At 37.7% G+C, this 17,969-nt stretch overlaps 1 protein-coding gene across 3 annotated transcripts; it reads left to right on the top strand.

Annotated features, from left to right (window-relative positions):
- The first annotated feature begins 217 nt into the window (after positions 1–217).
- Positions 218–16,192, top strand: fbxo11b (F-box protein 11b). 3 transcript variants are annotated; one of them, XM_056255594.1, is made up of 24 exons: positions 218–525; positions 1,841–2,019; positions 2,103–2,172; positions 2,635–2,762; positions 2,900–2,981; positions 3,125–3,269; positions 4,223–4,352; positions 5,608–5,691; positions 5,814–5,946; positions 6,073–6,179; positions 6,340–6,451; positions 9,833–9,939; positions 10,436–10,573; positions 10,667–10,884; positions 11,048–11,228; positions 11,983–12,105; positions 12,190–12,275; positions 12,441–12,517; positions 12,722–12,865; positions 13,186–13,296; positions 13,558–13,665; positions 13,770–13,878; positions 13,968–14,066; positions 14,341–16,192. In XM_056255594.1, the coding sequence occupies exons 4-24, from the start codon at positions 2,655–2,657 to the stop codon at positions 14,468–14,470; spliced, it is 2,532 nt and encodes an 843-aa protein (XP_056111569.1). In that variant the 5' UTR covers positions 218–525; positions 1,841–2,019; positions 2,103–2,172; positions 2,635–2,654; the 3' UTR covers positions 14,471–16,192. The 3 variants fall into 3 exon arrangements, with proteins under 3 accessions (XP_056111569.1, XP_056111568.1, XP_056111567.1); XM_056255593.1 differs by lacking the exon at positions 1,841–2,019; XM_056255592.1 differs by lacking the exons at positions 1,841–2,019; positions 2,103–2,172.
- The last annotated feature ends 1,777 nt before the right edge of the window (positions 16,193–17,969 follow it).

Below are 17,969 nucleotides of genomic sequence, written 5' to 3'. Positions count from 1 at the left end.
TTTTTTTTTTTTTTTTTATCATCAGGAAAAGCTTTTACACAGTTGTAATCTCAGCGCCATGGCACCAGGGCTGTTAACACTTTGAATCTCAACTTCTCCAAAATTGGAGGATCAATATTTAAAAGCAATTACTCAATGTTACTCTTGCTGAATATCAGTGGTGCCCCCTTGTGCACGTTCTCCATGTCCATGTTAATGGCTCCTCCTGCTAGAGAGAAAGAGAGAGAGAGACACGGAGCTCAGCACAGGGGGGAGCTGTCCGAAAAAAACACACCAACAACACCCCGAATAAGAAAAACTGCCTAGGGTTGGTGTCATTTTTCGGCGTAGACGGGTTATTTGACTTGTTTCAGACCAGAGATTTGTGTAAATGCTAATAACACCAGAATAAGGTTAGAGGGAAGCGTATTTTTTTCTGGGTAAAGTCACCTCGCCAAATGAACTCCGTCAGAGCGAGCAGCAGGAGACCCAGGCGAGTGTCGAGGCCGCGCCCGGTGCAGCCGGAAAGAAACAACGCAGAAAGAGGTAAGACGGGGACCTTTTATTCAACAACGCTTCAATATTGTACCGTGTCGTATACGGTACTTAATCTATCCGACCCGACACGGCCACTCCGAAGCCGCACAACCTGATTAAAAGGGCTTGTGTGCAGAGCGTCGAGGCGCATATATATAGGCCAGGCCGCGCTTTGTTTGGGCTTCACGAGCCCTAATCGTAAACGGCTAGTTTTCAACGCACTCGTCACCTTTACAGGTTAACGTTAAACCTAGAAACAAGATAAGGTAAATGTTGATTTATGTCTGGTATAAGTTATCTGTCGTGGGTTATAGGTGGAAGAGAGACACGAGAAGTGGATTTAAGCACGAAAATCTGCGCTGCGTAGCTGTTAGTATTCAGTGTTGAGCTGCAGTTGATGGCATTGTCCGTTTACACCAAATACTAACACAGTTGCTGCTTTCCACACCGCATTAATATCTACAACTGCATTGTGTTTATTCGGGTTTCGTTAGCTTTAAATGCAGTGGCTGTGAAGTTAACTGTTTACACTGCTAGGTAGCACGCTAGCTAACGTAAGTAGCTGCGCACTTGAGCTTACAGCGAGAAAACGGGGTAAGATAAAGGCTGTCTTTACTGTTTTGTTGGGGATATGTGCGTGGTGGAACATTTATCATACGGATAGTTATTTTTGTTGGTTTGGTTTAATGCTATGTTCACGGCCCTGGGTTCTGCTGGTGAAGGTGCTTCTGCGATGATCAATCAGAAACCTTTGTTTCCACGTTTAGCTGGGTTACAGACCCCCCACTGACAGGCTTTCTGGTCTTTAAAAAAATCCATTGATAAAGTGTTAATGCGTTAGGTTTTCATGCTCTTTAAGCATTTATTAGGGTTTATTGGTTCATTTTAGACCAGTAGTGATCAGTGCATTTTGACTACCTCAATGTTTACATTTGATCTGATGTTTGCAGTTACTGTCTATTTCAATTAGAACATCAGCCTAAGCAATGCATTGACTTGAGTGTAAGGACCATTCATATTCTCAAAGTTAATATTAATATAACCTCTACACTAAAAAGTACCCAATGTTTTTTTGAACATACACCATAGTAATACTATGATATTACCACCTGATAACATCAATGTATCACTGCCAACATAATCCTTAGTTAGGGTAGTTGGGCTTTTAGAAAGGAGAATGATGTAATATCTGTGTATTTGTATTACATAAGGGTGTGATGTTCTAAGTTCTTATTTGGATACACTTTTTTTATTTTTTTTTTATCTGTGCATGCTGTTTTTGGTGAAAAGGAAGAGCATCTTCTCCATACTGTTTTGTTTTTAGACGTTTTGGATGTGGACACTGACTAGATGCACATGTAGGCACAAGGCAGGCAGAGAGAGTGACCAGTGCCATGGCTGAACAGATAAGGATTTCCTTTTGTGTTGATATTTTGCCCTGATGTACTTTTTGTTGCCTTGCCATCTTGTCTGTGAAGTCTGCTATTGATGGACCAGTCAGCTGTGAGTTGCCATAAAATTCGTGACAGTTTAGAGTCAAGTTTTAGCTGCTCTTCTCATCTTTAACTTTTGGATGTTGTCTCCAGGTACCAATTGTGCTGTAGGGAAGGACAGACCGTAAGGCTCTCAGGTGATCAGTACACCAGGTATTGACAGGTAGGTAGGTAAGTCATTTGCAGCTGAATAAAGAATAGCAGTCGTTTTTGCCGTAGTTTTTTTGGTTTATGGATAACATATAATGGTGTTTACATTTGCAAAACCAATTGTATGAAGAAGGTTAAGGCATTTTTACTCTTTAAATGCGTTAAGATATGGAAAAGCAAGCTTTCTGGAAGTATGGAAATTCAGAGTTTTGTACCGATGTGATGTTCTTACCAACTGATGGGCAAAGGTGTTGTCTCCACTGCTATGCTTTTGGAGAAAGCCAACAAATTTCTTTGACTATTTTCCTTGAGAGAATGGGTCTGTTTTGTTCCTGCAGGCACATTTTGCAACGTTCACTGCAAACATGGGAATCAGGAGTTTGTGGTGGAACTTGGGGTCTGAGCTTGTGCAGGGCAGGTTGAGATATGTTTTGCTGAATGGATTGTTTTCTTTTTCTTTCTATGCCCTCTGTAGATGAGGACATCCCTGCAGATATGGTTGCAGAAGAATCTGGTCCAGGAGCTCAAAACAGTCCATACCAACTCCGTAGAAAGTCCCTGTTGCCTAAACGAACCGTGTGCCCCGCAAAAAACAGTATGGAGGTAAAGATCTTACCACTTTTGAGATAAACTAGGCCTAACCCTGTTTAGTTTGCACTTTTGACAAGAGATAGTCCTACTAAAGTTGTTTGAATCTAAATAGCAGTCTAAAAAGTCAATGTCTGATTTGTGCGATACAGGGAGCCTCCACTTCAGCCACAGAAAATTTCGGTCACAGAGCTAAACGTGCAAGAGTGTCGGGAAAATCCCAGGACCTGCCAGGTGAGTGAAGAGTTGTGGTCTCGATCATTAAGTGCATCATTAAGTTTTGTTGCTTATCAAAGGACTATTGCTACTATTGCTATTAAGTGTGCTCTGCAAGCAGTTTGCTTTAGATTTTGTTTTCCCTGTTGACAATGTTTCAGCTGCCCCTGCGGAGCAGTATCTCCAAGAGAAGCTTCCGGATGAAGTCGTTCTGAAGATCTTCTCCTACCTGCTGGAGCAGGACTTGTGCCAGGCTGCCTGCGTATGCAAGCGTTTCAGTGAGCTTGCAAATGACCCCATTCTCTGGTGAGAATTTACATACTGACAATAGAATGATTTGCAGAAGTACATTAATTACTTTCATTGGAGTATGGAAGAAAATGTTAAGGGCAGTGTCATGCTGTAAGTGGGATACTAATGATCCAGTAGATTGAGACAACCAGCGCAATGTCCTTAAAAAGTTATGTTATGATGATCATGACAGGGAAACTGCACTAATGGAGATGGTTTGCAAAAAAAAGATGTTACATATCAGAAGAATATAAGAGTATAATGCTTTTACACCGGACATTTCTAACATCTAATCTTGACAGAATTGTCTCTTGAGGCTTTTTGATAACAGTCTTGTTTGCAGCTTAAACAATAGAACAGTATAAACTACTGTTCAAATGTTTGAGTTCTGTACTATTTTTTTAATGTCTTTGAAAAATGTCTCTTATGATCACCAAGGCTGCCTTATTTGGTCATTGTGAAATATTTTTTACAGGTTATAATAATTTTCTATTTTAATATATTTTTAAACATAATATATTTCTGTGATGGCAAAGCTGATTTTCCCACAGCCATTATTCCAGTCTTCAGTGTCACATGATCCTTCAGAAATCACTCTAATTTGTTGATTTTGTGCTTGAGAAACATTTCTTATCAACGTTGACATCAGTTGTGGAAACTGTAATCTTTTTCAGGATATATTGATCAATAGAAAATAAAAAATGTCACCATGCTAGAGTTTTACTCTCACTTTTGATTAATTTAATGCATCCTTGCTAAATAAAATAATTATTTGGAAAATAAATAAATAAATTGAACAGTAGTGTTTAAGCACAGCACTGACCTGAAATTGCCATCAAAATATTTAAACTTTACAAAATGCTTATCAGCCACCATAATGTTTTGTTAGTGGGGGATTAGTTCAGATATGACCTATTCCATAAGGTTATATCTTTAGTGATTGTTTTGTCTGTTTGTGCGTTTAACAGGAAAAGACTATACATGGAGGTGTTTGAGTACACACGACCCATGATGCATCCAGAGCCGGGGAAGTTCTACCAGATCAACCCGGAAGAGTATGAGCAACCAAACCCATGGAAAGAGAGCTTTCAGCAGTTGGTATGAGAGCTTGCGTTTCTATTTTCCTCTTTAACCCTCTAGGCGCCACGGTCGAGTTTACTCGACAAGACGCGGCACTGAAAAAAAAGGCCGATTTTGTCAAATTGGGTGTCAAATTTCGTTCAACCTCCCCTCCACTGGATGGCAGACATGTCATACTTCATCCCCGAATCAAAAAAACGTCATGTTTCTATACATGTTCGAGTTAGAGCGCATTGAATCAGTGCGATCAAAAGCGGAGCTAGTGTGCGAGTAAGCCATTTTATCAGATCCTCTCCGCAATCGCGGCGACAGTATTGTGGAGGAGACTTTGTCTAATACCACTGGGTATGTTAGACGAGGTCGAAGACGAGGTCGAAGTATTCATAGGACAGTTACGAGGCAACGTGGAGGCAGGGTGAGGAGTCGCAATGACAATGACAGTAGTCCGAGCTGTGCACACTCGGCGCGCGCGCGAGGCAGATCTGGCCGCGCTGCTCGTATCATGTCACTCGTGATCTGTGCGAGTGAGCGTTTGAACTAAACAGGTCTTGTCTACTTGTGTTTGTATGTCATATGAATAAAATATATTTGCCCCATACATGGAATCAGAGTGCCTACTGTATTTAGTAAATGGAAAATCTCTACAGCAAAAGGCCAATCACTACATGCATTCGGTTTGTTTCTACCATTTATTAGTAATGATTTACACAGTTTGTTTACTACTTACTATATACCTGAGCATTCAGTATTGTGCAATATAGCATACAGAAGGTGATGGACATTTTGGGGGGAAAGAAGTGCTGCATTTTATCATTTAAACGTGACTTTTCATGAAAATTCTATAATCCAAGATTGCCACCACCATATGACGTCATAATATGCAAATTAGATGGGAAAATGTAATCCCTACATACACTTTGGGTCATCCTTAATATTTCTCTAATTTACAGAAAGTCTCTATCTTTTTTCACTTTTAAGATATAGCCTTTTGAAATTAAGATGTCAAAATCGAACGTTTTAGGAAAAAACCTCTGGCGCCTAAAGGGTTAAATCAGGATGATGTGAATGCTTAGATGATTTTTCCAGTCTGATGCATTTTGTTTGTGATTTGTCAGAGTAATAATGATATTCACTCTTCGAAAGTTAATAAAGTGACTAAGGCCACATTTGCACCATGTTAACTGTCCATCTTGGGTGAACCAATCAAAAATGTTAAATACAGATGCAAAAAAAATGAAGTGTTCATTAAGTCTTTGCTTTTTCTTTTCCACAGTATAAAGGAGCACATGTAAAGCCTGGTTTTGCAGAACACTTTTATAGTAATCCAGCCAGATACAAAGGCAGAGAGAATATGTTGGTATGGATCGTTGGCTTCAGCAGTTTAATTTTATTTTTATTTTATTTTTTTAAAGTAAAGCAGGCATTTTCAATAAGGCATTTTCAGCTTCATTGTAATGACAGCACTTTTCTGGTTTTCAGTATTATGACACCATTGAGGATGCACTTGGAGGGGTGCAAGAGGCCCATTTTGATGGCCTGATATTTGTGCATTCTGGCATTTACACAGATGAATGGATCTACATTGAATCCCCCATCACAATGATTGGCGCAGGTGAATCTGATGACCCTGTTTTTGTTACCTATATCCTTTAACTTAAAATCTTGACAATAACATCAAATGTTTAACCTTGCATACTTTGACTAAAGTCACTAACACCCCTGTTTTCTTTCCTTTCAGCCTCAGGGAAGGTAGCCGACAAGGTTGTTATTGAAAACACTAGAGATTCAACGTTTGTGTTTATGGAGGGATCTGAAGATGCATATGTGGGCTACATGACCATCAGGGTGAGTAACAGTTTTTACAGCTTTTTCTCTTTTAGCTCATTGCATGGTGTCTTTTAGATAATAATGCCGTCTGATTTCTAATTCACCCTTAATGCTTTTGATCAGAGGTTGCAGCAAATCATGTTTTTGAGTGATTGTAATATTGCTTTTTTTGCTTCAGTTCAACCCTGATGATAAGTCAGCACAGCATCATAATGCTCACCACTGTTTAGAGATCACGGTTAACTGCAGCCCCAATATCGACCACTGCGTTATCCGCAGCACCTGCACAGGTACGCTTCATTTACACTACCATCTGCTTCCCTAGCATAATACACTTCTGTTCAAAAGTTTGGAGTCAGTAATATTTTAAAATGTTTTTAAGAATACATTTCTTGCGCTCACTTAGGCTGCTTTTATTTGAACAAAAATTCTGGAAAAAACTAATAATAATGTTGTATAAATGTAATATTGTGAAATTATTATTTAGTTTTCTATTTTAAATGTATATTTATGTTATTTATTTCTATGAAATCAAAGCTGAATTTTCAGCAGTCGTCACTCCAGTCTTCAGCGTCTCATGATCCTTCAAAAAACATTCTAATATGCTGATAAGAAATGTATGCTGACATATCTTATTATTAATAATGAAAACTAGGGCTGTCACGATTCCTCGACTAAATTCAAGTTCTCGATTTTAAAAAATCATTGATTGCAATTTACCCGTCAAGTTACCGCTAAAATACCAATAACGTGCATTTTGTAATGCACATGAAGTCTGACTCGCTTTGTGTCATAGCGTTTTTGTTGCACGGTTGTCATTTACATGCGTGGAGCGCGTCTCAAACTCCATCTCTGCAAATGCTGTGAGTTTGGGTTTCTTATAACAATGCAGTATGCGTCATTTCTTCAGATTTGTAAGGTAAATAATTTATAAACCTACGCCATCACAGGAGAATACATCAACATCTTTCTAAATATGCTAACTGTTCATCGCAATTCTAAACGTTTAAAGCCTCGCTTTGAGTTTGCATGTTTTAATGTCCACATATTCTTGTTAAAGAAATTGCAGTGACTGTAGCATTTATATCATAAAGAAGTGGTCCAATATTAAATATTAATTGGACATTTTAATGCCAATATTAAAAAAGGATTTGACACATGTGACAACAACAATCACCAGGCCTTTGGTGCCCTCTTCAGCCATTTGTTATAATACATAATGCATTATGAAGATAGCAATGTGCTGAAACGTTTGCTCCTGTTCATTTGTTTTTAATTCACCTTCACACAAGTTTTGATAAACTTCTGTAGTCTGTACTGAATTCAGTGTGTGGCCAGCCACCTTGCTCGTTTTTTATAATACATAATGGACATAAGTTGATTGCTAAAATACATAATGTAATATACATAATATTAACATTGTTCAATAAAACCCATATGATTATTTTATAATTATAATTACTAGATATAATTGCTTTATTGTTATTATATGTATTTTAAGTAATTTTAAAGGTTATTGTTTGCTGTAGGTAGGGGTGGGCGATATGAGCAAAAATTCATATCACGATATTTTTCACTGTCCGGACGATATCGATATTATATCGCGATATGAGAAAAAAAATTGGAATCACATTTTAGTACACCTTAGTTAAATTACAGGCAAAATATGTATTTTAACACTAGTTAACTAGAAAAAGGTGAGGCATTTCATTGGACATAGACCTGAAAAGTTTTTTTTTTTTTTATTGTGCCATTTTTTTTTTTTTTCAAAAAGTGCAAACGTGCAACATGAGGTAGGCCTGAATGCACTTGTTCTGTCTTTTTGCTCGTCTTGTCATAATGAGAACCGGCAGCGAATGAAGACTTTATTGATTTCTGAGTGAGAGCCGTCTTCGGTTGTGCTCTGTCTCCGCCGGGAATATCTGTTGTTATAGTTTTGCTTTTTTAAATTAGTTTTTATTTTAATATCGTTTTCAACTTTGCTTTAAATTTCCGTTTAGTTTTAGCTTCATTAATGGTTTTGTTTTTATTTAGTTTTTATTTTGCAAACACATTTCTATATAGTTTTTATTTTATTTAGTTTCAGTTTTAGTAATTATAGTTTAGCTTTAGCAGAGCGAGCAGAACACTTCCAGTGTAGACCAAAGCGAGACGTTTAATTTAAGTTTAATGTTTGCACAGATTACAGTTAACTCTTGTGCAGACATGTAAATAATAAAAATAAAATAATGGTTTGAGATTGAACAAAGCACCAAATAAATAGACCTTAAAAGTATACAAGAAAAAAACAATGAAAATTGTAAGGAGACAGAATAAAGGCCTACAGTTTGTACAGTATGAAACCCATTACGTCTATGGAGAGTCCCCAACAAAGATAGTGGACCAGTGTGTGTGTATGCGCGCGCTTATGTGTGTGTCGTGTGTATGCGCGCGCTTGTGTGTCGTGTCCTGTTATTCATAGCCTAACGTTACATTGCGGGGAAATGTCTCCACGTGGATAATATTATTAGCAGTAAATGTTTTATAAAAACAAAGATAATAATAGCAGCTTTCAGCCTTTCAACCTTCATGAAAACATGACATCTCAAACATACAGTAGCCTGGAACTGTAACTTTGTTTGTGCTTGAACTTGTTTTGGTGTTGCACCCGCGTCTCGCAAATGAAACGGCATTCTAAAAATGCCGTTAAAAGTCAAACTTGCGTCTCATTACCTTGTTATTTCCCATTCCACCGCAAAAGATGCATCCTTTATGAACAGCCGCTTAGCACTAGCGATGTGTTCTACGTTACGGTCCTTCATTGAACGCGTCACAGGACAGCGGTTAATCGCCTCAGCAACTTCACGCGTATGAAGCGCCAAATCAGCCATTTCCTTAAACAGCGTATTCGATTCTGCATCGTCATTAGTGTTAACAGTTGTAAAGAGTACCAAATTGAACAAAACAATATAACTGCAAAATTTGAATTTATGAATACGGTATCCTCGGTATCGCAAAATCCATATCATGGCACAACATAATACCGGTATTCGCGTTCACACCGGTATAGCGCCCACCCCTAGGTGTAGGTCTTTTTACTACTGCAAACAAGTTATCCGATTTCTTAGATTTCGTAAAATTAACCGTTAGTGACAGCCCTAATGAAAACAGTGGTGCCGCTTAATATTTTTGTGGAAACCGGTATACTTTTTTTTTCCAGGATACTTTGTTCTTTTGAACTTTCTATTTATCAGTGTTTATTTGAAATAGAAATCTAGAAATGTCTTGAATACTTGCTGAATAAAATGTACTAATTTAAAAGAAAAAAATAGTACTGACCCTAATCATTTGAACGGTACTATATACAGTTGTCTAATCTGTGTAACTAGGCATCATGGATGGATGCTTACTTCATATCTAATGCTTTGTGGCACGATTGTTTTGATCCTCAGCCTAATGTGTTTGTTTCATTAACATGATGAATTAAGAGGGAGAAGTCCTTTTGACATGCATTCAGTTAATTTGGCAGACATTCATTTGACTTGAAATGCATTCAAACTTTGTATATATTTTATCAGTATATGTGTTCTATGAGGATTGATTTCATGACCTTGCTGTTAGTGGCATATTTTAGCAGTTGAAGTATGAGAAATTTTATCAGGGTGATTGAGGTCCTTTCTCTGTCTGCGCAGTGGGATCAGCAGTGTGTGTAAGTGGTCAGGGTGCCGGACCTACCATTAAACACTGCAACATCAGCGATTGTGAAAACGTTGGACTGTACATCACTGATCACGCACAGGTAGGAACCTGTATTAAATGAACTGTTCAAAATGGAAGTTGTCATTGTTTACTGTTAAGTTTCTCACACAACTGTTTTCCATAAAGGATCACACTGTCAAGCCAGAAACAGGGAAGGAAAAAACTTTAAAAGCTCCTTAAAAGTGATTCATATGACTCGTGCACTATATTATAAGTCTTCTGAAGCCATATGATACACTTTTATTTTTGTTTTGACTTTTACGTTTATCTATAGTTACATAGTAGTTAAATTACAAGGCTTACTGTGACTTATTACCCAAATGGATTATTTTGCCATCATGTTTTGGCCAAATCATCTTGTCAAAATGTTGCATTTTGAATATCTGCTTTATCTCAGTGTTGACACTCTGGTTGTTAGTCATAAATTGTAGATAATACGGTTGCAGACAAGACTATTGCCTGCTTTACTGACAAATAATGATTAATCACAATAACGGTATTATGTTGTTGTTTTTACCTGTGTGCTGCTGTTACAGGGTATTTATGAAGATAACGAAATCTCAAACAATGCTCTTGCGGGTATCTGGGTAAAAAACCATGGCAATCCTATCATCAGACGTAATCATATCCACCATGGCAGAGATGTAGGAGTGTTTACCTTTGACCATGGCATGGTAATTGCACCTAATTTTTGTTCAATCAGAGATTTCATCTGTTTTTGGCAGCAGCCAGTGAGCTGATTTCTGTCTCTTTGTCTCCCTCTGCAGGGCTACTTTGAGAGCTGTAATATCCATAGGAACAGGATTGCAGGGTTTGAGGTGAAAGCGTATGCTAACCCGACTGTGGTACGCTGTGAGATCCACCACGGCCAAACGGGGGGCATCTATGTTCACGAGAAAGGCCGAGGCCAGTTCATAGAAAACAAAATCTATGCCAATAACTTTGCTGGCGTGTGGATCACCTCCAACAGTGACCCGACAATAAGGTCAGTCTCCCTCGCCCTATTAGTATAAATCTACATTGTTATTTTTAGAATTGAAAATATTTTTGGATATCGATTGTACTGAGCTAAGCACTCGGCTCACTGTCAATTGATTGATCCAGCTTGTTGATTTATCTATCAAATGAGCTGTCTGCTTTTAATCTAGGGGAAATGCCATCTTCAATGGAAACCAAGGAGGCGTTTACATATTTGGTGATGGGAGGGGCCTCATTGAGGGAAATGATATTTATGGAAATGCCCTGGCTGGCATTCAGATCAGAACGAACAGCTGTCCTATAGTAAGGCACAACAAGATCCATGACGGCCAGCATGGAGGAATCTATGTGGTGAGTGAGCATGCACATGATCTGACTGGCAGTGGTGTTGTAAACAGTACCTGAAAACCATACCACCAAAAACAGGTGGTAATGAGAAAGTCACATGGTGAATCAAAGTTCATCTGCCGCTTTTCAACATGCTGAGAAAGTTAATAATACCTATATAAAAATGGTGCTCAGTGTCATTCACACAAAACACCATCATGGTAAAACACAACGCTAAAGTAATGCAATAAATATTAATTTAACAACATTAGATGTAACATAAAACCCTAATGTACATAACTGATCAGAAAAGAAAAAGAAACAGTTATTTCAACAAAAATGCATCAAATGTGAAGTTTACATTTGAATGTAAGGTTAGATCTAAGGTTATGGAATCTTACTGTTAAACAATTAACTTTTTTATCTTGGTATTTTTACAGTATTTTACCGTTAATAACACATTTTTTTTTTTTACAGTATTGCTTTATTTCAGACATAAACTGCAGCAAAAAAAAAGTTTGGTGCCATGCAAAATTTAATGAGTAATTCTTTACTCCAATACATTTGTGATGAGTAATGCAGAGTAAAAGTTGCTAATATCTTTGATAAACACCAGTAAAACTACAGAGTAGCCAAAAAGTTACTAAAGTACAGTAACTAATTACATTTACTCAAATACTTTAAATCACTGCTGACTGGAATACATTACGGGCTGCTAACAAAAAAAGTATGCACAGTATGCATTGGTCATAGTGTAACTGTCTATTTCTATTTGTAGCATGAGAAGGGCCAAGGTGTAATAGAAGAAAATGAGGTATACAGCAACACTCTGGCCGGCGTGTGGGTGACCACAGGAAGCACGCCAGTACTCAGAAGGAACAGGATACACAGTGGAAAACAGGTTTGGAACTTCAAAACTTCTTTTGATATAATCTAACTTCATTCTTCCCTGTTAATATTGTTTTCGTTTGTTTTTTCTGAAAAGGTTGGGGTGTATTTTTATGACAATGGACATGGTGTACTGGAAGATAATGATATCTACAATCATATGTACTCTGGAGTCCAGATCAGGTAGGGATGAAGTAATTGAATTTTGGCTTCTTCAGGAAGTATCAGGGGTACAAATAAATTTTCAAGAGTCTTGGTTGTAAAAAAAGTCTACTGAATTTATGTATTGGATACCTTTTGGACGTACAAGATTGATGGTTTTGTTTTTTCTTTTCTTTTTTTAAACAGAACTGGCAGCAATCCGAAAATCAGAAGAAACAAAATTTGGGGTGGACAAAATGGAGGCATCCTTGTTTACAACTCTGGTAAGTTCTTTATTTACTTCCTCTCTGTTCTTTCTATTTGTCTTTTTACTCATTATGAAGCTTGCTTATGAGTAAGTTCTTTCCTTAGCTGTAATGCTGTAAATTGTGAAAACCGTTACAGATCTCAGCTGTCATATTGGGGTGGCCAGTTGTAAGAGATGTTTCTGCTTGTTTGTTTAACATAATTTGTTTGTCTATTCTTAGGGCTGGGTTTTATCGAGGACAATGAGATCTTTGATAATGCCATGGCGGGGGTGTGGATTAAGACGGACAGCAACCCCACGCTGCGCAGGAATAAGATCCATGATGGACGGGATGGGGGTATTTGCATATTCAATGGCGGGAGGGGTAAGAATGGATTGGAAAATTTCTTTCTGCTTGAGCACAGTGCAGGAAATGCTACGCCAGCTGATGGAGACTTAAAGTAGAAAAATGTAACCAGAACAGATTCCTAGACACGGATCAAAGGTTCTCTTGCGCTAAATCACACAATTAGTGATTTAATCCCCCAATGAAAGCCCTTGATTCAAAACTGAGCTTAATCTGTCAAAAAAGCTGCCCAATTACGTAATCATATACGTAATGGATGTTTGAATTTGTTCAATGGATGTACCATGTTTAATCATTATCATAGAAACTAATAGCAATGTCTATATATGCATATTCAGGGTTGTTGGAAGAGAACGACATCTTCAGGAACGCACAGGCTGGTGTTCTCATCAGCACAAACAGCCACCCGGTGCTGCGGAAGAACCGGATATTTGACGGCTTTGCTGCAGGTCGGTAGAAGGTTTAAGGTCAGAAGTGCGTACATGCTGCCACTGTGGTGGTCTTATGTAATGGTTATAATGGTGTGAAATAATAAAAAAACAGTGCTATTATAATGATTGTGAATAAAACGCATACGGGACATTCTGGAGTTCTTGGAATTGGAATTTGTGTGTAGTTTTTGTGCCATTTTTCTGATATTTAGCCCAAATAACTTGTGCCATTTTTCTAATATTTAACTCAAATAACACTCTCTCTGTCCCCCACTTTAGGCATTGAAATCACAAACCATGCAACGGCGACTCTGGAAGGCAATCAAATATTCAACAACAGATTTGGAGGCTTATTTCTAGCCTCTGGTGTCAATGTTACAATGAAAGGTAAACGTTAACTTATAAACTCATAGCCGACTATCTTTCTCATTTTACCTCAATAATATATATATATATGTATGTTAATATAAATCTTTTCCATAACTTTCTAGATAATAAAATCATGAACAATCAGGATGCCATAGAAAAGGCAGTGAGCAGAGGTCAGTGCCTGTACAAGATTTCCAGTTACACCAGCTACCCCATGCACGATTTCTACAGGTAATCAGAAGGCAGGCAACTTGAAGCAGTCTGCTTTGAAAACCAACAGTAATGGTTGTATTTCACCATGTTCCATTCTCTTCCATTAGGTGTCACACCTGTAACACAACAGACCGGAATGCAATTTGTGTGAATTGTATTAAGAAGTGCCACCAAGGGCATGATGTGGAGTTTATACGGCATGATAGGTCAGTGCAATACACTACTGTGTACCGTGTATTCTCTTATGCTCTCCAAAAATACAGTAAAAACAATAATACTGTGAAATATTACAATTTCAAGAATAGAAATTGTAACTGTAAATGCCTTTAACTGTCACTTTTTCCAAAAAGTATTAGTTTCTTGTTTAAATCCACAAGAAAAGCTATAGTTCCTAGTGAATTGCAGAATTACAAATTTTCTGTAACTTTTAGTGGACGCATAGATTCTGCTCTAATCCGTTTTATAATCTCTCCCATCTAGGTTTTTTTGTGACTGTGGCGCGGGTACATTGTCCAATCCTTGCACATTGGCCGGAGAGCCGACCCATGACACGGACACTCTGTATGACTCGGCACCTCCCATAGAATCCAACACATTACAGCACAACTGAGAGCGAGCTCATCCTTCATCACAGCACCCTGGTCTTTATCTTACCTGCCTACAAATCCAGAGCGCCTGCCATTTCTGGGCCAGAGAGACCTGGTGTGCAAAGTGTGTGGATAACAAAAGATGTCAGACTTTGAATTAATCATTTTAAGAGAAACTATCTTTGGAAAGGTGAAATGCAGAACTCTGAAACCGTGTAAAGCTGCCTCAGTACTGTGTGCAGACACTCCTGTATATTGCTAACTGAGAATGCAAGGAGTTCTCTCCACATCTGCTTGGGAGCGTGATGGATGATTTGGAAGAGTGAAATATTGTGAAGCAATATGTTGACTCAGGATTATGGAGATTGTGGAGGTGGGTGCCACAGTGGTGGTGTTTGGGAAGGGACTGGAGTAGACTTTATTTGGTCCTTCCAATCGCATAGCCCTACGCTGTGCGCCCTGCCCTGTGCAACTTCAGTTCTATGTGGAGATTCAAGACAAGTTCTGCTGCAGTTTATGTACAGATTTGACCGCGACCGGAGCCACTAGGAGCTACAGATTGCGGTTTCTCAGATTAGAGGCAGAGCCATACCATTATGGCTCCCTGGCTGGTGACTTTTTTTTTGTTTTGTTTTTTTGTTTTTGACAGCAGATGTGCTGAAATATATGTATGATATAAAAAATTAACAAACAAACAAAAAAACAACAAAAAATACCAATGTGATTAGCACTTGCTTTTTTTATTTTAAATGTTAATATGTTATTCTGATCTACAAATATGATTTTAATGCTTTCTCATGTAGTTTTATATTTTCAGGCAAAAAAAAAATCTTACTGTATTTGAATGTCTTTTATTTTATTATATATTATTATTATTATTGTTATTAATATTTTTTTGTTAGCACACATTAGGCTTGCTGTAATCATACACATGTCTCAGCATATAAGTTCTTTCTGTGAAAGAGGAATAACAAAGAAAAGATCAGAAAACGAACACTAAATTTTCCTCCAGCATTTTTCTTTTTAATGAGATGACTTCTTTAAAGTTAAATTCTTTTATGTGAGTGATTGATGTGTGGAACTTACGGTCGTGCATTTTCAGAAATGTTTGCATCACCTTTGTTGCTGCCATTATTAGAAAAGGGTTATTTTTGCCTATTGTATATAACTTTCTCATTCTCAAGTTCCCTTTCTTAGTATTTGGAGCTTTCATCTCCAAGCGGTTTGAAGTGTTAACTAAGGGCCCAAAGAATTCTGAAACATGTTTGACCATTAATCTTACAGAGAATGTAAAGAAAAGATTTCTATTAAAAACAATCCCTGAGCATTTTCATTCAGTTAATTGTTGTTCATGTGGTCATAGCATCACTGTTAAAAGTGCATCCTGACTATTTTATTGCTTTCTTTTGGGCCCATGGCCTGACTTGTGCCTGTTTTGCTGATTTTGAAAAGCCTTGCTGGAGTTGGTTATATCAGAGGCCTCTGGCCTCTTTAAAGCTGAGACAAGTATCTCTACAGCCCCATTGTCTTTTTGCCCCTCAAACTCCATCTATGTGTAATGTGGTGACTGTGGCTTCTCATGCAGCCTGAATTTTATGCATGTGTACCATAACATCTAGACTTAATATATTGTGAAGTCTTCAATAACCATTATGTAGATGCTAGTATGAATTTTAAAATGGTTTAATTTCCTAGAAAAGAACAGAAACTGGTCATTTTTAAGAAAATAAACTTTATTAGATCAACTCTGGTTGTGTTTGTTTTTGTTGAATCTTAACAGTACATTCCACATGTCAAGAGGAATTTTGTTGTTTTAAACACCTGCTTTATAGGTTGCACTACTTTTTTCCTGTCCATTAAGCCATGAAAACATCTTTCACTATACGGTTGAACAGAATAGTATACTGCCTTCAAGAGCTTGTTAAATATGATTCGATTACAGTTATTATAAGACAAAACCACCCTGATTGCAGGTGTCACCTTCCTGCAATATTATAATGCATATACTCGACTTGTGCAAATAACGGAAGCAAGGTCCTCAAAGCAGGTCCTCTCTGTAGGAGACTTTTATAGCGCTGTGCTTTATCTAGTCTGATAAGAACAACTCATGAAATCATAAACCCTTCTCTTTCCACTATTCCTGGGTAAATATGCACCATCATTACAGGCAAACAACCTGAACCACATTGACTTATAGACATTCTGTGGCATACTGGCACACTCTTGGTTCAAGTATTTGTATTTGATACAAATAATTCCTTAATTTTTGTGATTTGGGATCAGGGCCATAACTCTAACCCTAACCATTGACTCAGTTTTGGGTTCTCAATGACTTTTACTTTTGTCAGCCCCCAATCTTCATGCTTAACTGCATCCTTCTGCATAACGTGGCAAAATTGCACAATGGCACATTTATTGCCATTGGACACATTATAGCACAAAAAAGCCATCCTTAAAAGCATTAATTGTTAAACACAGAGTTGTAGTTATGTGGAAAATCATGGCACACAACTTGAACATGGCACACTGACACATCTGCGCAACCACATTAACATTTGATAATTACATTGGAAAATACATGTTTTCCATGTCTGCAATAAATAGGCAAGTGGTTTCTTTAAACGTATTTGGCATAACGTAAAAATACATGAATAAATAAACTCAATGGTCTTGGTCATGTTTTAAAGCAAAATGAAAATATTCAATTTTGCATGACTCTTAATTAACCTGTGAGATTCATGTTGAGTGTGTCACGTGTGAGGACCTTTGAGAATGAAGTCAGTAAGCTGTATCTCCTCTAAACTTTGTCCTCCTCGCTGTCCTCTGCTGAAGACAGGCCCCTTCTTCGCCCCACACTGCCATAAATCAATCATGTGATCACCCAACATGCATGGGGGTTGCATAAACAGCTCCTATAATGAGGCTACAGTTAACTCACTTTTACTTCTTTCTAATTGTTTAATAAGATAATGCAGGCCTGCATTTTAGTTTACAATTAACCCGTTTAGAATTAAAGATATGTTCTCTTTGCTACTGCAAACATTTAGATGTGATTTCAGCAAAACTTAGATATTATTTGGTATTAAAACTGTCAGTCAGAACTGATGCATACATTGCACAATAGAAATAACTATTAAAATATCAAAATGTTGACTGGTTATGGCTGCAGACATTTTTGTCTCTCTAACATAATTTCAGCCAGAAAGGGTTAATATTTACCAGAGGTGAAAACAAAGTAGGCTACAATAAAACTCTTATGGTCATAGTCCTGACTTTCCAAAGAGATGCATTTTTCTGGAGCACAATACTTACATAAGTTTGCCTGGTAAGTTTTGTTAAGCACTTCTCTACTTCACATCGTGCAGTAGCCTGCGATTGGACGACGAGCCTCCAGGTCTCCCCCGCGAAATGACGCAACAGCATCTGACCTCGTTTCCAACGTAAGCTGGTTGGTGGTCATACGCCGTCTAAGTTAGTAAAGCCTTTAAATATAAAGCATATTCTCAATGAGAATGTGACGTC

The sequence above is a fragment of the Rhinichthys klamathensis genome, unplaced genomic scaffold, assembly GCF_029890125.1.
Source record: "Rhinichthys klamathensis goyatoka isolate OS25496 unplaced genomic scaffold, OSU_Roscu_1.1 h1tg000121l_1, whole genome shotgun sequence".
Lineage (NCBI taxonomy): Eukaryota > Metazoa > Chordata > Actinopteri > Cypriniformes > Leuciscidae > Rhinichthys > Rhinichthys klamathensis.
Note: the sequence above shows the minus strand (reverse complement) of the source record. Positions and strands in the feature narration are given on the sequence as shown.